General features: G+C 54.3%; 2 protein-coding genes across 6 annotated transcripts in view; one reads left to right on the top strand and one right to left on the bottom strand.

The window, feature by feature from the left end:
- BCL11A (BCL11 transcription factor A) overlaps positions 1–10904 on the bottom strand; it is a 73876-nt gene extending 62972 nt beyond the window's left edge. For 2 of the 5 annotated variants that reach the window (XM_061461630.1, XM_061461628.1), the window contains exons 1-2: positions 10204–10903; positions 4348–4677 (exon numbers count right to left, since the gene is read on the bottom strand). In XM_061461630.1, coding sequence (XP_061317614.1) covers positions 4348–4677; positions 10204–10258 — 385 coding nt within the window. In that variant the 5' untranslated portion in view covers positions 10259–10903. Of the gene's footprint in view, positions 1–4347; positions 4678–8953; positions 9103–10203 lie in introns of those variants that run through there. The other 3 variants (XM_061461629.1, XM_061461631.1, XM_061461627.1) reach the window with 3 other exon arrangements.
- Positions 1–15402, top strand: part of PAPOLG (poly(A) polymerase gamma) — a 141221-nt gene that overhangs the window by 36548 nt on the left and 89271 nt on the right. The gene's annotated exons all lie outside the window — the stretch shown is intronic.

Here is a 15402-nt window from a genome sequence, read left to right as displayed (position 1 = left end):
GCAAAGAGACTCCACTGGCTTCTCCCTGTGTCCCCACACGAGCAGCATTGGAGCAACTTTGGGATCCCCAGCATCTCTCCCACTTTTCCCCTCCCCGAGAAGTGAATTTCACCGCAGCGCAGGCCACCGCCTTTAATTAAGCTTTCAAAAGTCTTCTGACAATGCCAACAATTGCAAGACACTTCGAGAGCTCAATCATGCAATCATCGTGACACTTCTATTTACAATTTGTCTTAGAAAGAGCCGCTCTGACATTGTACTGCGACAAAACAGCCGAGCTGCCGGTTCACAACCTTTCCCTGCCTTATTTACAAATACACGGGGCTCCCAATCTCAGCACCCACACTGTTCCTCCTGCCTGCGAGTGTTTTACCCAGCCTGTGCTCTCTGCTCCTTTGTATGGGGAAAGCAGGCAGGATTTGACTCCAAAATATTGCCGTATTCCTCTTTTCCCCCTCCTTATTTTAAGCTTTCATCTTATTGTCCAGACGCAGCGCTAACTCTTCAATAGACACCAACAATTTGTCGTCTCCGCAACAAAACCAAATGATAAGGAATCGCAATTTACAACCACCAGAATCCTAACGGCGACTGCTAACAGCCCAAGACAAATTCAGCTCAGAGACATTACCTCCTGAGAACTGCAATAATCAAACCAATGCCCGAAATCCAGTGCAAAATCACATCCACCCTGCCCTGGCTACCGCAGGCAGAGGGTGTTCTGACACTGTTTTCCCACGTATTCTATTTGAACGCCACAAGCAGCTGGAGAATAAAGGATTCAAGCAGTAAAAATGACCTCCTCCTCCTCCCCTCTTTGTACAGTAAATACGGCATCCGCGGATGCACACTCGGCGTTACGAAGGGGAATACGCAGCAGCACTCCAAAGTGTTCCTCCAACTGCATCCAAGAAGCATTTCAGCTCCTTCCTCGCCCAAAACAAACCCCCCACAACCTTTCATTAATTCCCTCGGATTTCTGCGTTCAACAAACTGCTAAAGCCTGCCACCGGGCACACGATAAATAATTCTCCAGCCCTTTCAATAAGCGAGCAGCAATTTTACACGCGCTGATCTCCAGATACTTCACTTCATATTTCCCCCTCCTGTAAAATACGAGAGCGGGTAACTCAAGCCCTGCCGCTGCACTCACTGCAAATCACGGGCTGCCGGTATCTGGTGGTGAGGCTTTGACATACATATTGATGAAAGCTGCCTCGTTGGACCCACACCACATCTCCTATTAATTTCCAGTTCAATTTATGACATTTCAGCTCTCGCGCTGGATCAGCATCACTCAAGGTTTTACAGCGACGCAGGCTGACACCCACATGGAAGAGGCAGGGACGCGTTCCTGCGCCGATGATCTGCCAGCTACTGCACAGGTTGCACACACACACGCACACACACACACACACACATGGAAGCTCTCCGGCTCATCCCAGTCTCTGGAAAACTGTGGGGATAAAGAGCAGCCCACCGCTGGTTTAAACAGACAGCGTTTCTGCCTCCTTCCTTGTGTTTAGGTGAGCTGATCCTTAAGCACTGCTTGTATTTAATGGTGTTTTAGTGAGACACACCAACTTACTGACGACACAGCTGTACCCACAGCACCTCTGTGTCCAGGGCTAACCCACAGCACCTCTTTCAGCCTAACAGCTGATTTGAGGGTGTTTTTACAATGCATATTTTCAGGTCTCTTATGAGAAAGAATCAGTTCCCTCAAGTCCTGCGTATTTTCCTATAGGCAGCCTCTGTCCTTTATGGTTTTTAATTACTCCTATCTATCTTTTTGCACTTTGCATTCTTGCACAGAAATCGGGTATAAAAGACCAAAGCTGGAAGCCCCTGAAGTTCACTGCAGGGGCCTTCCAGAAACCTGAACTCCACAGCTCAAATCCCAGACCCTCACTGGGAATATTACTGCCAGACCCCCCAGCTCCCAGCTACAGGCAATGGGTCACTCCAGCCACCACCATGCTTCTCGGTGAGCTCAACTCATCCAAGTGAAGGGAAATGAAAACACGAAGGAGAGGGACAATGCAATCCCACATAACTCCTAGTGTTCCTTCCCACTACATGTCCCACCACCGCGAACAACCAGGGGACCTCAGTGCCCATCAGCTCGATTCCAAGAGGGGCGATGCCAAAGACCTGCACTCTTGGACACCCCATCCATGGGCACACTGGGCACCACCACATAGAAAACTCAGGGTGGAAGATGCCTGGACAACACAGCTCCATCTCTGCTCACAACAGCACTCGTGGTTTGCACCGCAGACCTTCCTGCACATCACCTGCAGAGCAAAGCCCATCCCCACGTGCAAGAGCGAGCAGGATGAGGCCGCTGCGCACCTCTCCATACCCACTGCTCACCGAACCATTGAAGTCCGTTAAAACCACAGCCTCTTCTGAACTAACAGCACCACGACATCAAACCCTTCTCCCTTCACATCACCAAAGGGCGATTTGACCAAGCCTCGTGTGCCAAGCACCACCAGAGCAACAGAGCTTCCCATCCCTGCGGGACCACGGGAGGAGAGCGTGCTTCATTCCTGCTTGACAGACACTGTGTTTTGTCTGCTCAGCAGAGCGGCGCCGTGCGTAAATACAGCGTTACATCACGCTGCTGCTCCTCCATATTTGGTGATTTAGGATGGCTCCAGAGCTCGGAAGACTACAAATCCCTTCTGCCAGGACCCCGCTTCATTAATCATGCCCTGCACCTCGGCTCTCGCTTTCCGTCGGATCTGGCTGGGATGGGCAATAGGAGGGATTCTTGGGGAGGATTTTTTTAAGTCTCATTCAAAATGTGGCTCAGCAGTAGCTGAGCTCCTGGCTCCTCTTAAACAAGTACTCAAAGCAGTACCTATCACCCTGCAGATCTAGTATATACTCATTCTCATGCCATACGCGTGTGCGCGCACATGGCTTTGCATATATACATGTGCATATACACGGATGTATATTTGCTGCCACCACAAAGCCTCCGGAGTTGCATCGCTCCCAACACGATTTGATGCCCAGCTCGGAAGCCAGAGAGGCTGCGGGAGCATCGCACTGAAACCTCCCCTCGCCTACTGCCCAATTATGGTTTAACTCTGTGGCCAAAGCAAGCCCAAGACAAGCTCCAGCACACCACGTGATGATGATGTACCGTGCCTCTGACAACCCTCAGCGGTCCTGTGGGCTCCCCAAAGGCCGTGGCACATCCCAGACCTCACTGGGAAGGGGAGTCTGGGACTGGATGGGGCGTTTGCTGGTGTGGATACGCTGCGGTCTCGCCTCTTTCACCCGGTAGCAGTGGCGCGGTCTGAAGTGATTCGCAACGCTCGCTGCGAACGGGCAGGACTGTTGTTTGCTAGCAGGGTTCTCAAAGCAGAGCGTGTCCTGTTACACTGCCAGGGCTCTGGGGTTTTCTTTCACGTAGAACACTCTGGGTTTTCCTAACCTCCCATGTGAAAATACCTGCGCGGCGAAACGGCTCTGGGGTTTAAAGGAAAGGACTCAAAATCACGCTAAGAAATGCAATTATTTCCCCTTATTTTTTTGCTGTTGTTATTTTTTAAATCACATTTCGCACCGTTCTGTTGCACAAACCAGAGCGGTGCCTCGGACACTTGTACGGCTGACATGTGGTTGTGTAAACCGCAAACAAAATCAAGATACATCTGTCAAAACCACATCAGAGGCAAGGGAGAGCACGGCGAAGCATTTATCATCAGGCTGAGGAGGCAGGCTGCAGAGAGCAGCCTTTCCTGTCAAACCAACCTTTTGAAATATCCAACATGCCCTTAAACTTTCCGAATGAGCACGTCTGTGCGCTTCAGCAACTGCCCTCTCTACTCTGGCCTGGCCAGTCGAAAATGGCATCTTAAAGTCAAGGTCGGTGGTGTCACTTTGCCATGGGGCTGTGTTTAATTACAGTCCATACGCTGCTGACAGCCAATATGGAACCAAAGGCTGGCTGATGCTCGGTTAACTCTTTCAACCCCTGCCTTTGCCAAAGGCTCGGAAGCTCCTCGCTGGACGGCACAGCCGGCTCCGAAACCTCCTCCCCGGCAGGCGAGGCACCGGGAGACGGTGACTACGATACAGGCACATCGCGAGAGCAGCCTCAAACAATGCCACTAGAACCACCGGCTGGCACGGCACGTGCCTGTTGCTCCTGCCTCTGCGCAGGCACTAGGGAATACCGGCTCCCCGCTAACCCAAAGGCAGGGTGTATTGAACACGCCGAGCAGAACAGAGAGACAGACACCGGCAGTTTTACAACTGCGAACAACGCTTACGTTGGCAACTGAAACGGAAACGAACTCGCAAACGCTTCTCCTTGCTTTAATTTACCTGCTATATGTTCCTGTTTAGGGCAAATTCCTCTAGATGACGTTGATAAACAATCGTCATCCTCTGGCGTAACCTGGATGCCAACCTCCACGGGATTGGATGCTTTTTTCAGCTCACTTGGTGAGGGTGAAGGTGGCTTATCCACAGCCTTCTCTAAGCAGAGACTGCCATTGCATTGTTTCCGTTTGTGCTCAATAAAAACAAGAATGTCCCCCAACGGAAAGTTCATCTGACACTGGCCACAAGTGAGGAGGTCGTGGTCCCCTTCCGGAGCTCCCAATGTGCCATGTTCAGGTTCGTCATCAGTGAGAATGGCTTCAAGAGGTTCGGCTGCAGTTTGAGAAACAAAAGGAGAATCATTAGAGCTCTCGAGGGAAAAAGGCACCGAGCCTCTTCCTTCTCCAGGAATATTACACCCTGCTCACCACCTCCATCCCCCAGCTAAACCCATGCAGCACAGCTCTTAGCACGGCAGCGGGGAGGTGGGTTCAGCGGATACAGGGAAGGGGTTTTGCAGCTGTAGCAGGCACAACTCGGGGAGCCAGCACTGCCTCTGCCTCTGCCCGAGGACAGACGTGGCTCTATCGAACGATTCGGTGCCCAGATTAGACGAAGAGGCTGCAAGAATACACTGCAAAACTCTCGTGGTGCTACGAGGAGACACAACCACGGCGCTTTATTGCTGGGTGTATTATGTATGTATATGAATTCCATGCTCAAAGCAGTGCACGCGCTCTCACGGGTGTGTGTTTTCCACCAGCCTAGACCCACTTTGCAAAACCCAGCAGCCTGACCTACGCGGGTGCAGACAAAAGGTGTTCTAACGTACAGAGACCACATGTTCCCAACACAGGCCGTGCACGCAGCACGTGTGTTGGTGTGTGTAAGAGAAAGGAGAGGGAGAGCCACGCGCCGGCACCAACACGCAGGGAACACGCAGCCCTCGTAACGCACGTGCCTACGTTATACGTAGGTATTGGTGCCGCCATCCCTCCAACAGCCCCTCTGCAGCTTCCAAATGTAAGATCCCAAAAGCCAGGAGTTATTTATGGGGGGGGGGGGATGAGTAGGGAAGGGATGAGACAAATAAATACAGAATAGATGGATGGCAGAAACCAGAGTGATAAACAGCAACTGCAGCAGAAGCGCCTGCGGGGCAGGGGGAGGCACCTTGCACTCCTCAGCTGCTCCCCAAATGAATACCAAATTCACCACCAAATCCACCTAAAGCTATTGTCCATGTGGGATATTTTTTAGTGCTTAAGAAGGCAATTTGTAGTTCTTTGCCTTTTTTTCATGCTGAAATAAAGCAATGCTTAAATTCTCTCAGCACCGGTGGCCCTCAGCATCTAAACATGAGCGTGGCCAAGCGCCTGCCTCATTTCCTCGCAGCAGGGCGAAGGCCCTTCTCTAAACTCGAAATACCTTCGCCTAATGTTGTCAAAGTTGACAGCTTTCCTGAATGAGCTCCAAAAAGCTTCGTTACGAAGCTGTTTGTGCTCACGGGATCGGCAGTGGATGCTCTAATGAGGCAGACGCGGCTCTATTCTGTTGGGTTATTAATTTTGGGAGGTTCAGTTTGCAGAGAAACACCTTGGAAATCGGAGCGCAGTCTCCATCCCTATTGCTTTCCATAAGGGAAAAAATCCCAGGTAGCAGGAGCGTGTTGGTGTTGCTCTCTCTGTGCAATACAACACGTTAACAGCAGCGAGCAGAGGGAGAGGGGACTACAAATCCAACCCACCTCAAAACAGTGCCAGGTAACGGCGAGTGAGCCGGAATACACCTCCTAAACAGTTAATCAGCCTGACCTTCTTTAGCTGGCTGCCAATCTCCCATTTAATGAACTTAAAGCCACAGAGAATCAAAAAATAGATTTTAATTTGACTGCGCGATATTGGAACTGATTTTGATAAAGTGCAAAAAATCCACTGAACTCAGGTTAAATTTATTCCAACCCTTCCTCGGCTCAATATTGAGGAGGAAGATCTGGAGTAGCTCCCAGTTGTGCCGTGTAAAATAATACTGAAAGAGCACGCTACCTCGCCGTACCTCAGCCCCAAGTAGGACACGGGGATCCGAGCCCATCATTCCTCGCCTCTGGTACTACTTCTAATTTAACGTAAGGTCAGCCACAGGAATATGAAGGTTACACTCGTATTAATAAAAACAATGTCTCCATCGCCGGGGTTTTCTTCTCTAAACTCAGCAGAGCGACAAAGGGAAGAGGCACACGGTTCGGGAAGCCGGGAGCGGAGCAGGGTGCTCCTTGCGGGATCGCCGGGCACGGCGTTTTCCCTCCTTGCGTTCGGAGCGAGGGAGGGGAAAACGATTGCAAAGGACTCAATTCCAGCCGTGGCTCGCTGCACGCCGGCAGACAAAAGGTATTTTGCACTAGGCAACTTCCAGCTCCACCAACTCTCCGCAGCACAAGGAATAACCCGGATTCCCCTTACCACTGGCTTAGCGAGGAGCTCTGCATAATCATGACTCAATTATAATGTTTTCCCGCGGCCTGATTTCTTCCTGACGCTGTCAGTATTATTTAGCAGGGGAAGGTAACCCGCTGCTTCGACACCAGGCAGTTAAAAGTAAGAGCTAAAACCAAAACAGGACTTTTGCTTAAAAGTCTGCACCGACGGCGGGGCTGATTTACAATCAGAACCAGGAAACTGGAGCGGTAATCCCGAGGTCGCTGATTACACCTCCACATTTCACCTAATTAATTTTATAGGAGGCAAAGTTCTTGGAAATAACAAGACGATCAAATGTACAGATATAAAAGCTGTAACCTCAACGTTTTCTCCGCTCTTAAAGTAAATTATTGCTAATTAACAAGAATTATATATACTAATGTCTGGGAAAAAGACGGCTGGCACCGTGCTAAACACTTGGCTCCTGATGCAAACCCAACCCCCCCCACCCCCCCACCCCCCAAAAAAAGATGTTTTTATTATTATTGCTACTTTTATAACAAAATATAACATTTGGAACGCCGGGATACAATTCACCTGAGTCTGTTTGAATTTGGGGGCGACCGCAATTCCCTGCTTGGGTCCCTAATCATCCGTCTCTATTTTTCATGCAAAATGCCCTGTTTTCTTCCCCACCAACGTGTCTTTTCAGCTTCTTCTTCCTCAGTCACCAAAACAACCGTTTCTCTGGCAAAAGCGGGATGGATTTGGGAGTGTCGGGAGAAAGGAGGTACAAGGGGGGATGGAGGAAAGGGAGGGGGAATACCACGGTACCATGCGGGGAAATGCCCCGGCAGCGCGGATGCGCTGCCGGGGCATTTCCCCGCATGGTACCGTGGGAAGGATGGAGAAGAAGCTGTTTAATCCCAAGTTTGTGTCCTGGCATCGTGCTATCCAAGGAAAAACAGGGGCTTGGGGGTACAATAGGAACCACCAACACGTTACTGAGCGGGGATGAAGACCCGAAGAAGGGGACCAGAAGCATCACCGGAGCAAGCAAACTCGGCGCAAAATTAAGAACAAAGAAGAAGAAGAAGAAGGGAGGAAGGAATAGAAAGAGGGGAAGAAGAAGAAGGAGGAGAGGAGGAGGAGGGGGTGTTTGCCGGCCGGGAGGCAACGGAGGAACCGGCCAGGTTCAAGTTCGCGAGGCTGCCCGGTTGTTTGATCTCGCTGTGCCTCCTAGCGACAGAAACGGGCACGCAGGCGGCCCCGGTACCGCATCCCCCCGGCTCTCCGCTCCCCCAGCCCGGCCTCCCCTTTCCCTTCCCTCCACACACAAACCCCCCCTACCTCCATATCCCGGCCCACATCCCCCCCCCCCCCCCCTTTTCCCTTTCCCTTCCCTATCCCTGGAGCGCTTCTCGCCGCCCCCCCTCATCCCCATCCCCGCCGCCGCTCCCACCCCACACGTGCGGTAACTCCGCGCCGGCCCGCGGGTGTCTCGGCGCAAGAGAACCGCGGGGATCCCGCATGTTCCCGATGCGAGTCGGAGCCCACGTCCCCCCATTCCCCTCATCCCCCTTGTGATCCCCTTTTCACACACCCCCTTCCACGCTGGTTGCGGGAAAAAGACACCCCCACCACCACCACCCCGACCCCACTTTGGGATGGGGGGGGTCGCACCCCCAAAACCGTGCCGGGGGTAATGAAACCGCGACGCAGCGCTGGGCCATGCAAAAGGAATCAAAACCCCGAGAAGTGGCGGGGAAAGAAGGATAAAACAACGGGGGGGCGAAGGAACGAGCCCCGCGATCCATCCTCCCCCCCCCGGGTGTGGGGAAACCTCAGGGCAAGGGGTCGGTGTGGCCCCAGCTGCAAACGGGTGGGTGGGAAGGGGGGACAGGGACACGTCGCAAAGTTTATGGGGTGTTTTTCCTTCGCGAAGAGAAGCGGGAGCCGGGCAGCGCCGGCAGGAAGAAATCGCCCTGGGTTTTTTCTGCCATCCCTGGGAGGGAACAAAACCCGCCGGGAGTAATGGGGGAAAAGAGAAAAGAAAGAGGAAAACACAAGAGGAGGGGGGGGGGGAAGCAGCGAGAAGCATGCAGCGATTCCCGCTTCCCCCCCCAGGCTCATCCCGAGGAAAAGGGGAATTCTCTTTTCCTCCTTCCCTTCCCACCCCCCTCGCCCCAAACCTTTCCAGCTCGAGTTGCCTTTTGTTGTGCAAAGAGCGCTCCCGCTTATCTCGCATCTCGCCCTGGTGTGTGTGGCGGCGGCGGGAGGAAGGCAGGGAGGGAAAGGAGGGAGGGAGCGGAGCCGCAAGAGTTTTTTGTGTTGCGAACGGTGCGGACGGAGCTCGGGGTTTTCTTTGGGGGGGGGGGGGGGGATTTCCACCCCCCCCTCTCCCGGAGAGAGCGGGTTCGGGTCGGGGGTTGAACGGCGGCGGCGAGGAAGGGCCGTTGGTTGGGGTTGAGGGGATGAGGATGAGGATGAGTGCGTGTGTGCTGAGCCCGGGCTCGCTCTCGCCTGTGTTTGTTGGCAGGAGGCTCCCCGCACACGCGGTGCTTGTAAACATTCAGACACGAGATTTTTCCCAATCAAAATCCACTTCCACTTCTTTTTTTTTTTTTTTTTTTTTTTTCGCCTTTTTGAAAATCTTCCAAAAAATAGTAAGCGAAGAAGCGGGAGAACGCGAAGCGAGGGCGAGCAGGGAATCCCTCCATCCCTCTTCCCGGCGCTGCACGGCTCCCGGCTCCTCTGCTCTCCGGTGCTTCTCCCCCCCCACCTCCACTCCTCCAACCCCAACCCCAGCCCGAAGCGGGGCGAGGTCGGGGCGCGGAGCCCCGCACGGACGGGCAGCGCGGAGACAAAAGGGGGGAGAGAACGGCTCGACCCGGCTGCGGCTCGGCTGCGGGGCGGGCGAGGGGACGGGGTGAGCGGGCGGGAGCGGCGCGGGGCTCCGGCCGCCGGACTTTGTGGCACCGCCGCTCCGCTGCGCTCCGTTCGCGGTGCCCGCCGCTCCCGCTGGGATTCGTTCCCACTTTGGAGCGGGGCTGCCCCGCTCGCAGCGTTACCGGTGCCGGGGCGAGAGCCGCCCCGCTCTTGCCGCCAAAGAGCGGGAGGAGAGCGGAGCGGAGGGAGGGAGGGAGGGAGGGAAGGAGTGCGCGCCGGCGGGCGAGGGGCACGGAGAGGAGAGGGAAGAAAAGTGATCAAGGTGATTAAATGAGAGACGGAGGAATTAAGCGGAATGCCGCGAACCCCGCGCCGCGCTGAGTTCATTTCAAACCCGAGTCGCTCACTCGCTCCCACTTTTCTTTCCCCCCCCCCCTTTTCTTTTTTTCTCCCGTTTTCCTCCCGCTCTGGAATTAAAAAAAAAAAAAATAAAAAAAATTAAATTAAACCCATGAAATGCAAATGAAATTAAATTGCTCCTCGCGTTACTTACGTGAAAATTCCCGTTTGCTTAAGTGCTGGGGTTTGCCTTGCTTGCGGCGCGACATGGTGGGTTGGTGGCTTCGGTGGCTTGTGAGTCGCTCGGTTCACATCGGGAGAGACGGGTTAGAGAGGAAGGAGACTCCAGAGAAAATATCTTCATCAATGTCTTTTGACATCCAAAATAAATTAGAAATAATACAAAGATGGCGCAGGGAAGATGAATTGTGGGATAGCAGTCATGGCTTTTTTTTTTTTTTTTCTTTTTTTTTTTTTTTTTGTGCAAGGAAAAAGGAAAAAAAAAAAAAAAGAGGAGAGAGAGAGGGAGAGAGAGGGAGAGAAGGAGAGAGAGAGATGAAAAAAATGGCAAAAGCCCCCCTGAGCTGCAAGTTCAAGTGCGGACGTGACGTCCCTGCGAACTTGAACGTCAGGAGCCTGGATGGACAGAGACATACAAAACATGGGCAGGGCAAGCCGGGGAGAGGGGAGGAGGGAAGGCGAAGGCAACACCAATGGACACTCATCAGGGGCTGGACATGAAAAAGAGAGCAGGACAAGCCAATGGACAGTGATCGCAGGGGGGAGAGGGGAGGGGGCGCAAAGGGGGGGGGGTGGTTGGGGTTTGCACCGGCCGCCCGGCGCACGCTGCCGAGAGGGGCCGGGGGGGCGGCGGCGGCCGGAGCCGCGAGTGGCCGCGGAAGAGAGGGAGAGGGGCGAGGGAAGGGGGGGGGGGGGGTTGGACGGGCACACGCGGGGATAGAGGGGAGGAAAAGGGAGAGGGAGCGCGCACACAAACACCCCCCCCCCACCACCACCACCTCCCCGCTGGTAAAGCCTCGGCGAAGCCGGCGCCGGGAGCAGGAGGGCTGCGGGGCAAGGCTGGCCTCGGGATGCGCCGAGCCGGCGGGAGAGCTGGGGGGAGCCAGGTAGGACCGGAGACCACCCAAAAAGCAAGGGGGGGCCCATCCGGCTCCCGGCTTCCCCGCTCCCTCCCTTACCCCCCCCCCCCCCCTTCCCTTCCCCGCCCGGCGGAGTCCCCTCCTCCTCCCGGGAGCTGCGGCCCGGCCCCGCGGGGAGCTGCGGGGCGCAGGGGGCCGGGGCCCGCGGGAAACTTCGGCGGGGAGGGGTGGGCTCTGCCCCGGCTCCGATCCGGGCTGTGCCTGCCCCGGGGGAGCAGCGAGCGCAGCGCAGCCGGGCAGAGGAGGAGAGGGGCGGCGGGACCTCGCCGCTGGCTTCTCTCCCGCCCGGAGCCCCCTTCCTTTCCCCCCCGGCGGCAGTCCCAGCCCTGCCCGCAGCCGCGGTGTCTTAACGAAAGCGAAACGCGGGGCTGGCACCGGCGGAGGGCGGGGGGACTGGGGAGGGGGAGAGGCGGCGGGAGGCAGCGAGAAGTGTCTGGAGTTGGGAGGATGCGGCGGCTGCAAGTTGGCCGAAAACACCCGGAGAGACGGAGACGGTGCCGGCAGCGGGGAGGGCTCAGGTTGTGCGAGAGAAACGAGCTCCGGAGGAGAACGGGCGGTCGGAGCAAAGTGCGGCTGCGACGGGAGCGCGAGGGGATAACCCGTGCCCAGGACGGAGGAGGCGGAGAGGGAGACGGCGAGAACGAAGCAGGGACGAGAGACCCGGGGAGGGGGGGGCAGCGGCCGCCCGACACCGTGACCGAGGTTGTAAGCGCGGAGCTGCGCCCGCCGGGGAACCGAGGGGACGGGCGGGGACCGGGGACCCGCCGGCGGGGCGAGCGGCTCCGGTGTGGGACGGGTCCATCCCCGTGCAGAGCGTGGCACCGGGTGCGCCCATGGGTGCTGTAAGGGTGAGTGTGGAAAGCGGGAAGGATACGCGTTGCCGGTGCGAACCGTGCCTCCACAGGCAGGTGTGTGTGTGTGTGTGTGTACCGGAGAGCGACCCGGGTGTGATTTATGTCTGAGAGCACGTCTGAAGCTTGGCGAGGTGGCTGCAGTGTAAAAAGTAATGACTTTATTACCCCTGAAAGGTTCTGCGGTTCGCAGTTAACAGTCCTCGGAATTACAATTCATTAGGCACTGGTGCGCTCTCGGAAGCCAACCTGCAGCAGGAGAATACCTGCCCGTGGGTATTCCCAAGGAATAACAGGCAACATTGCATTGATCCGCTCTTTAAAAATCATAGCAAATTAAGCACTTGGCTACAACTAAACCGGGTTTCTTATCGCGCCGGCTTTTGAGATTCCAGAGGTGACTTCCCCGACCGCATCTCAAAACCTTACAGTCGGGAGCTAATTTTACAGCTGCTTTCATGAATGGCAGCGAGGATGTGCCTACCATTAGCATGCCCTTAATTCCAGCTCCGTAAAAATGCCTCGAATTCAATGGGAACTTCGCTGCCTTAAACACGACAAAAAAATTATCCCACAATATTTCAGCCTGGGTGGAGAATTATCCCTATTAGCATGTGCTGGCAGCGGTGCTGTGCTCCCCCCCATCCCCCCTTCCCATCCCTATCCCCCCCTCTTCCCAGCGCCATGGGATTGCCGGCAGATAACAAACCTTTTGGGAAAGAAAAGGAACCAGAAGACATTTTTAACACGGCACGACCGCAGATTAATAATGCAGGTGGGTTTTGATTTGATGGGGTTTTAGGGGAAGGGAACCGAGGCTGTTTTAACGAGCGGTCATGGACACCAAGTAACTGTATTTACAGTCCTTGATGTGGCTTTTCGGTGGGTAATAAATTATGACAATATTAAGATGATTTTCTGGCAGCCCCAGTTAACTGCGCTGGGGACCGTAAAGCCCTCGCTGATTCCATTTATGCCTTGTAATTACGGTCCACGGGCTCGCTCTAAACCCTTTGGTGTATATTGTGTGTAAACTTTTAGCTAATAGACCTCTTTTGAATGGAAGGGACTTTTCCCAGTACTTCCTGCAGTATATATTCCGTCTCTGATCTCTGTATTTAATGGCCGAGCCCTGGTTTATGCTTTATAATGTGTTGACAAGTTTTCTAACAGACTTTCTGAAATAATGCACATATATTCACGTCGGTTAGAAACTGCACAGTATTTTTTGAGTCGAGTAGATCTATATCCTAATGCACTGAGAGGGAGTGTAAATCATAGAGGATTTCATAGCCCTTTCAGTAGTTTTCTGTATGAAGTATGAGCAGCGTGGCCTCCAGACGTAACCTTTTAGAAAAAAAGACAGTGCTTTTATTTTATGGTGTAAAGTGCTTTTAGCTTCAGGGCTCGGAACGTGAATGTGGTCAACAAACAGCTCTTGCGAGGGAGTTTGCTACAGCCTCAGCCCCGGCGCCGGGGCTATGCCTTGGTGATGGGAAGGGTGATGGAGTGTCCCTGGCTGCAGGAATGGGGATGGGGAACCGGGTTCCCCCCTTCCCAAGACGTGGTACCCCCCCGAAAAAGCAGCGGACACCCCAGGGGAAGAAGTGGGGATGGGGAGAACAGGCTCAGCCCCATGGGGACTGTCCTGGTTTGTCCAGGGCTGAGCATCCCCTGAGCTCACCCCAGTGGCAAATGCAAAGCCTGGGGGTGCAACTGAAGCCAGGGCACTTCAGGGGACCCCACCGTTGCTCTGCTCCCCCTGGATCATCCCCTCTGCTTTCAGCAGAACCGCTCTCACGCACAGAGCATCTTTAGCTTTATACCTATGCCACCGTGGTGCCACTTTGCTCGCTTATACCAACGAGCCTGGTGAATGTGGCAGGTAAAACCAGGTAGAAATGCTCAAATATGGGCTGCCAATACCTTGGAACACTGGCAGATAAGCAGGGCAGGTGAGAACAAACCCAGGCCAGCTCTGAACATGACCCAGCAGAGATCGGGCTCTAAGGACTGGCACAAATGGTTGTGTCGCCTTCTGCTCCTCCACAACCTTTCTTTGCCCAAGATGCCCCACAAGCAATCCTGCTGCTGCAGCTTGAGCTGCTGTCACCCCCCAGCCACCTTATCAGCTGCTCTTTGGCCATGGATGGAGCCCCAGCCCCAGAGCAAACGTAGCCCCACATCTATAATGCATGTGGGCATGGGCTAAAACCAGGGCCGTGGTGGTTTTCAGGGTACCTGCAAGGGGAAGCCAGCCTCGGAGAGGGCTTGCTTTGTTAGCTGAGCATCCATCCCACCTCGATCTGCCCCTGTCCTAGAGACACCAGCTGATGCCCTGAAGCATCTTGAGAGCAGAGGTGGGCACCCACCCCACTGTGCTGCCCCTGGACAGAGGCTGTAACCTGCAGCTGAAAGGCAGTGTCCAAGTGAGAGCATTCACACTGTAAAAATTAAGTTTACCATTAAAGTCTGCCCCAAAGTATCTGTCCTTCTTCTGGTGCCTCAGCTTTCTGCCTGAGAAACACTATGATCCTCCATGTGAAATGCTTACAGGTTGCTGTAGAGAGGGACATGATACTGATTGTAATTGAGGAGTGTGGCCTTGTGCAGGCAGGCAAGCAGGACCCAGAGGAGCATAACACAGCTCGTACCGTCCACCACTCCCTGCCTATGCTAATGTGTTGGCAGACTTGGCAGTGGATGAGTTCTGCAGCTTCGGTGGGCAAATGTTCCTGCTTCGAAGCTCCAACTTGTCATTCATCCCGAGCGGGAATCTCACTTGCCAGCTCGGAATGGAACATTGGGACCAAATGCAGATTCCCAATTCTGCCAGTTCTGGGGCGCTGGGCTGCCTTCCCTAACGGCACATCCACCCCAACACCTCTTGATAGTCTCAATCAGCCGCAGGCAACATGGGTGGAACTCTTATCTCACCGCAGGCTGGCTCCCCATGGGCGAGCGGAGCGCTTGCACGTTCTAGAAGTGCTACGTGCATTAGTATCCCTGCATGAGAAACTTGGGCACGCCGCTTTTCCTTTCCCCTTTCTTACTGTTTTCCTTCCCTTTCTTAATAAAGGCTTACAATAAACCCTTAATTCTGCAAGCGCTTACTTGCGTCTCTGCAGGATCACAAACATCTGAGTGTCAGGTGAAAGATCTCCTTATCGGCGGCACCCGGAATAAACCCATTGACTTGGGAATGCTTTTCCTATGGGTTTCAGCAAGGGATTTCAGCCTGCCTCTGTGCTCGCACAGCACCAAGCACAGCACAGCCCTGAACCTTGACTGGACAGCGTGGGGATGACTTTAAATGGCACAAAGCACTCAGGAAACAGACTTTCAAATGGCAAAAAACCCGTCCTTGGAAGCATACAAAGAGTTCTACTTGTGTGTGGGCAG

Source organism: Pezoporus flaviventris, unplaced genomic scaffold (assembly GCF_033815535.1).
Source record: "Pezoporus flaviventris isolate CSIRO_AGI_PZ_B2104156 unplaced genomic scaffold, CSIRO_AGI_Pfla_v1 ptg000031l, whole genome shotgun sequence".
Taxonomy (NCBI): Eukaryota; Metazoa; Chordata; class Aves; order Psittaciformes; family Psittacidae; genus Pezoporus; species Pezoporus flaviventris.
Note: the sequence above shows the minus strand (reverse complement) of the source record. Positions and strands in the feature narration are given on the sequence as shown.